Here is a 6924-nt window from a genome sequence, read left to right on the forward strand (position 1 = left end):
GTTTTGATAGCATAACTCGAGAGACCGACTGTAGTATATCTTGTAACGATTTGATTCATTTATTTAAATTGGGGAGGGCAGTAAGTAAATTATTGGTGTTTCAATTATGCTGCATGTAACTATCTTTTGCCCTAATACTTGCATACCTTGTGTTGAGTTTAGATGATTAATAAATTGTTTTAGACTTTTCTTTTATTTAAATAGAACTTCATCCCGATATGATATCTTACCCAAGTCAGACATAATTACTGCTTTTTATCAAAGGCGTACTCTCTTATATCTTACCTTTATTTAGTTCACATGTCAACATTTATTGTTGGTATATATGAAATTTAATTCATTCAATAATTTATTCTATGCCCTTCATTTAAAGATATTTTTCAATGAATAAGAATATTCACACATATACCACCACTAAAGTGGATAAGGATGAATGAATTTCCCATAGTAATGTGAATTTTAGTAAACTCAAAAGGAAAAAAAGTAGAATCGAATGAAGTAATAACGTGGAAGGTTGGAAAATATAGATAGACACTACTACTAGTAGTAGTATATAGTAAGAGGACCAATTAATCTAAATTATGTGATATGGTCAAAGAAAGCTCAAACGCATGCAGCATCATAATAAGGCATTGTTTTAGAATTCAAGAGAAACAGCATGTCTTATTCAGGTCCCCCACATGCTTAACTGTTGTAACCACACGTGTGACTCTCCACATACCTAATTTTCACTGTTTCACTAACATCTATGCTGTTTTACACCTTTCTTCAATTTTTGTAGAAACCTATTGAATTTCCTTGTAGAAATTTTAATACCAATAATCAAGATGTAACCAACTAGCAAGCACTAATTTTGGTTTGACTTGGCTTCTTTATAACTACCACTCACTGATCATTCTTAAAAAAAGATTTAATCTAAGATTTTCTTTTTCTCTAAACTATATTATTTATTATGGTTTTTCTTATGTAACTGAAAGAGACCTGATCTACTTTCTCGTTGATAGAAAAGGTTTGGGAAAAATATAATAAAAGCAATAGTAGCAAGTGGAGAATTAAAATAGGTAACTGATGTGAGGTACATAGAACTTTTTAAGATTACTCTAGAGACCAAGTTGGTATTAGAATAAAAAATTTATGGTGGGACCCTATAAAATAGAAAAGGACATGTGAATATAATATACTTTGGTGGCAAACATAAACTAATTTAGAAGATGGCCCAATACGTAGAAATCAACGTGTTGTTTGAGTGCTACATATGCATTTTTCATTCATTGACTCATCTACTGGCCTGCAAAAATACTCTCTTGTGTGTTGACAAATGCTGACGAGGCATTCTCTTTGGGCTCATATGATTGTTCTTGAGCATGGTGTAATGTGTCATCTAATTCCAATTCAATTTGTGGCTGTAGTATTATAAAAAGTGACAGCGAAATTGATGAAATTGACAACGTTTGTGTTGTTATTTTGTTAGGAGAGTTTTTAGAATAAACCTATGATAATATTGTTGGTGCCATTTAATTTATTCTGATTGTTAATGGCATTAATCCTGAGTGCCTTGCCAACTAGGTGTTAGACAAGAATAACTGATCAATCACGTTACCAAACAGAGGAAATATCAAGAAGTCTGCACCTGAGATTGGCCTAGTATTTGTGTTGGTGATTACTATGAATAAAATAGAATATAACATGGAAAACTGAAGATGCATTTTGAAGTCACTCTCTCTGACAAAGAAAATTGATTTTTTTTATATTTATTGAATAATCAATGTATGTGATATATTATATAATCTATATAGATTGAGTATTCAATGAATTTAAAAAATGTTTTTTTTCTTATAAATAAAATCGGAGGTATCAATTTTAAGAGTGTTGGGGACTTTATGTTTAAATTGAGAAAATTCAATTAAAATAATAGAAACAGAGAGAGACCAGCAGGGAGAAACATTGCAGATTTTCTTTTGCAGAGGATCTCAGGAACTTGAGATTCCTGAAGACTCCAATAATATAGTAGTAATTTTCTGTAGTTGTAGGTACAATCAAAGTTATCACCAAGTTAATAAAAGAACAAGTCAATTGAGTTTTTGATTTTGCTTTGACCAGTGAACTGTGTACAAAGATGGCTATGAATGGTGCTTCATTTAAGATGCTCTGAGACTCTCAGTGATTAGAAAGCAAAAACAAAATCAAAAAACATAAAAATTACACTATATGGGTCCGGCAAGTCAGAGATCTTCCTCTTCCGTAAACTGAAAATTAGATTATCTAAAGTAAGCTCAGCAAAAATTTGGCAGAAAGAGGATTAAACAAAATGAAACTTGAGAAAGGAAATAACTCTTAAAAATAAAAATAAAAAATTAAAGTATAATAATCCCTATCACCACTTTTGTTCACTTTCTTAAGATTGTGCTATCTCTGACATAAAAAAGCTAAGGATTGTTATGGCAGTAATTTTGTTATTATGCATAAACAAACAAGCATTGAAGTTACAGTTCCATCTAGTTTGATAATGATGTATATGTTAAAAAAAAACTCTCAACTCTTGAAGAAATTCCACACAAAGTAAGCAAACTGCTTTATCTATGCTAAAATGCAAGGCAGCTGGCAATTGATTCTCCATGTTAGTAACTTCACTTTCATACCAATTCTGTCAAAGCTGTGTCCATGACCAGACAGAAGCAGCTATCAAATTCTTAATTTGACAATGATACCTCATGTCAATATTAATCCCAATCATCAAAATCAATGGTGCTATGCTGGTTAATTTTTTTCAATTAAAATAAACAGGATTCTATTTATTATTATTACCAACCACCAAGCTACATAGGTCAAAAACATAAAATAAAATAAATACACATTAACCCTTTTGATTCCAACCCTGAAAAATTACATGAGATTCCAATTCCAACCCAAGGTTAAAACAATGAACAGAGAAAGTCCTAAGCCAAAAAAGTAAATTAACAGAGAGAAAGAGAAAGATAAGGAAATGGAGAGAGATAGAGAGAAGGAGAGAATGGACAATGGTGGGTCTCTCGGTCTCAGGCAATCAGTGCTCACAGCTCAGCAAGGCACAATTGCACATTGTCCACTCATCCCCACAAGTACCCTTCTTTTTTTTTTCTTTCCTTTTTTGGTGGGTATGAATTAATTAATTTTTTTTCTTTTTTACTTCCAAAAAAAAAGGGGTGGGGTGTGCAAGTGTGCAAAACGCGCGAGTTGACTCAGTGTGAAACCACCATTGAGTTGGCGGCGAGTTTCCAAGCAGAGGTTGCAATCAATGGCCTGGTGTGCCATCCTAACATGAGACAACCATCATTCTCTTCCACCTTGTAACCATCCCCACCTGCGAAAAGTGCCAACAACATACTCGCTTGCTTGAACGCGTTGGATCCCAAATGAACCGGAGAAAACCCAGCTGAACCGAACCGGTTCCTCCACTGGTTCAGTGTTTCGTGACGCTCGACTCGGTCCGTTCCTTCACACGCCACCACGTTGCAGATTTGCTTCCCGAGGTAAACCTCTGACATAGCCTTATCCTGCGGTTCAACCAATGAACTCTCCAGCGAGTCAAACAGCGTCGAGTAATAGTGAAGCGACTCAGTAAACCGGTCGAGAAAAGCCGGTCCGTTGTGATTTGCTTCTTGCTCCACGACGGTGACAATCTCCGGCCGAATCTGACGGATAACAGAAAACACCTTCTCAAGCGCACCAGGGCGCGCGTTGAGTTTATGAAGCTCGAAAACAGAGTTAACTGCGACGGACTCAGTCTCCGGTGACCGGAGTTCAAGCATGGAAGCATCAAGATCAGCAAGACTGTTAGCAACAAAACCACGGTACTCAAACTGAACATGAATCGTCTGCGCAAACTGAGCAAGCCTCCAACCAACCTGTTGGAGATGGTCGGAGTTATCCGACGCCGGAGGACCGATTCCGGTGAGACGAAAAGCAGGAGGACCGCCAGGACGCAAGGCAAGTGCCTGCATAAGCGCCGGCCACTGCATCCCTTGATTGATAGAAAAATCAATAACATGAACACGCGATTTTCCTTGAAAAGCTTCAAGAATAGCTTGATTCGCAGTGAAGTGAGCGAACTTCAGGTAAGGACAAGTTTCATAGAAATGGATCTGAAGCGAATCGGAGACAGAATGCTGTGGAAACACATCGTAGATTCTTCGTGCCAAACCTATTGCGAAATAGGTAGCCACTTTTCTCATAGCACCTTCTTGCGACACCGCTAGGTTTCCGATCTGTTTCACAAGAGCTTCCGCCACAGGTCGATTATTCTGTTCAACAGCTTCAGCGCAAGCCATTAAAGTATGAACAAGAATAATCTCTTTCTCCTGCGTTTCAACAACCATAACAACGGGACGAGTTGACTCGGTGGAAGAAGAAGAACCTACTCGTTTGACTCGTTTCCGAGAGGGAAGAGACTCCTCTGTCTGTGAATCAGTGTTGGCGTAGATAGCTTTACCGGGAATGGCGTTAAGGTCGTTATCGGAGGAAGAGGAAACAGAGGGATTAGGTTGAGAGTCAAAATTGGAAAGCATAGTTTGAAGCCAGTTAGAAATATCAGCAGGATTGTAATGAACGGTGTCGTTTGAGAGGTGTTGAGCGATGGTGGCTTCATCTTGATCTTGAAAATTACCCATAGCTTGTTCAAGTTGTTCAAGCTTTTGAGCAACTTCAGCCATGTCTGATGATTTCACCTTGTAACCAACCACCGCTAAAAGCTCATCCATACCACCGTCGTCTTCCCAACAAATCTCCGATTTACCAGTCATACTCGCATCTTCGTGTTCTTGGTTATGCTCTCTCTTCATCTTCTTACACTTCTCTCTCTCTCTCACTCACACACAAGTTCTATATTCTGTTTTCTGATTGTAATTTGTGACTTTCTCTTTTCTTTCTCTGCTTTTTTTTTTCTTCTCACTACTGCTTCTAAACTTTCTTCATCAACACAATCATATACTCGTAAAACTCATATATATCCAAATTCTTTTTCTTATACAAATATTTTTATTTATGATACTTTAAAAAAAATGAAAAAAGAGGAGAAAACGCTCGTGACAGGCTCGAGACCCAATCAAAACGCCGGGCTGGCAGGCCTCTAACAGTAACAGATAAGATCCAAAATATACATTTATGTTTTTTACTTTGTTTCCATTTCTTGCTTCTTTTTTTTGTCAGACAGTTTTTTTTTCCATACTGCTCATTTTTCATACTCACGGTTATTTTATTTTATTTTCAAAAAGAAAAAACTGTTACTTTATTTTGTTCGAATTATATACTCTCCGACACCTTAGAATGAAAAATTAGCTTAGTCTTATGCATGTAATACTTTTCAACAAAAATTAACAATAATAAAGGGTCTGTTTGTCTTAATTTTTAAAAAATGATTTTTTTCAAATGGATTTTATAAAATTGTTAATTAAAATATTACAATTTTTATTATATATATTTTTTAAAATTAAAAGATTAATTTAAATATCCTATAATATAAATATAGTTAAACATAATTGAAATTGTAATTTTTTTTAAAATAGTATTTTAATTGTGATTTTTATGAAAAGTTTTTTATAATTTTTTTTACACAAAATTATGGGTCAGTCTGTTCCATCTTTAAAAAATATTTTTCTTTTGTATTTTATAAAATCGTTTTTTCAAATGTTAAAAAACAAATTTATTCAAAAACTAATTTTGACATTGTATAATAAAAATATAGTCGAAATTATAATTTTATGAAAAAGTTATATTTCAAAAATAATTTTTATAAAGATTATTTAAAATAGTTTTAAAGTAATTTTTTTAGAATTTTAATATTTAATTTTTTAATAAAATATTAAAATATCTAAAATAATTATTCAAACCAAATTTTTATTTGAGATTTTTATAGAAAAATCTTAATCAAAATTTTGTTACATTATAAAAATCATCTTTAAAGAAAGTCAAAACAAATAAGTCCTATAATACACTATAAAAAGAGTTAAAAAGAGTTAAATATACCATCATTTATAGATTATTTTAAAAAGAGTTTAAAAAAAATTAAAGTGTCAACGAATATAATTAGGAGGATTTCAATAGCTGTAAAAATTTCAATAATGTTAAAAAAATGACAATTTTTTCTTTAATAATTGTATGGAAAGTTAAATATTTGTTTGAAATGTTTTGGACAAATCATTTTTCTCATTTATTGGTAAGTTTTTTTTTTCATTTTCAACTATTGAGGATTTTAAGAAGATTTTGATAGTAGGGTTATGGACTCTTTCTAAGGTATTTTTCGCTTATTCACCTTAACATCAACTCCAATTCGGATTTAGTTAAAAACACTAGCTTACAATAATGGATTAAAATACATGGTTTTTCTATTGAATATTGAAAATGTCTTGTTATTTTTTTAATTTAATTGTAATAGATATTGGTGTTCCTCTATCATTAAATAAAACAATTAACAGTAAAAAAAAAAGTTCTCATTAGAACATTGTCGTGTAAAAAATGTTGCAAAGTCGAAAAAGGATTTAGCTAAAAACACTAACTTACAATAATGGATTAGAATACATTCTTTTTCTATTGAATATTGGAGACGTTAGATTATTTTTTTAAATAGCAAGACGTATTGGTGTCCCTCTATCCTTAAATGAAACAACTACCAATAAAAAAAAGAGTTATCATTAGAATATTGCCGTGCAAAAAATGTTGCAAAGTCGAGAAAGGAGAATATGACATACATGATATTTTATGTTCCAATAAAATCTAATCATCAAGATGAAAATTTTACTACAACAATAATAGATGAGCTATAAAGCAAGGAGACATTATTGAGAAAGATGCGCTTGTGAATGAGACTATAAAAAATGATGATATTAGGGGATTGATTGAACATTTACATACATTTTTATTAGATTTATGTCTAGTTGTTGAGAAAAAATG

The 6924-nt window shown here is 32.8% G+C and overlaps 1 protein-coding gene across 1 annotated transcript; it reads right to left on the reverse strand.

Moving 5' to 3' along the window:
* Positions 1 to 2771: 2771 nt before the first annotated feature.
* On the reverse strand, positions 2772 to 5104 carry LOC127100482 (DELLA protein 2). Its single transcript, XM_051037694.1, has one exon. The coding sequence runs from the start codon at positions 4815 to 4817 to the stop codon at positions 3219 to 3221; it is 1599 nt and encodes a 532-aa protein (XP_050893651.1). The 5' UTR covers positions 4818 to 5104; the 3' UTR covers positions 2772 to 3218.
* Positions 5105 to 6924: the final 1820 nt, after the last annotated feature.

Source organism: Lathyrus oleraceus, chromosome 7 (assembly GCF_024323335.1).
Source record: "Lathyrus oleraceus cultivar Zhongwan6 chromosome 7, CAAS_Psat_ZW6_1.0, whole genome shotgun sequence".
NCBI classification, from domain to species: Eukaryota; Viridiplantae; Streptophyta; class Magnoliopsida; order Fabales; family Fabaceae; genus Lathyrus; species Lathyrus oleraceus.

Excerpts from the sequence above, each read along its gene's own strand:
- LOC127100482 (XM_051037694.1), bottom strand. The coding sequence starts at position 4,817 with ATGAAGAGAGAGCATAACCAAGAACACGAAGATGCGAGTATGACTGGT.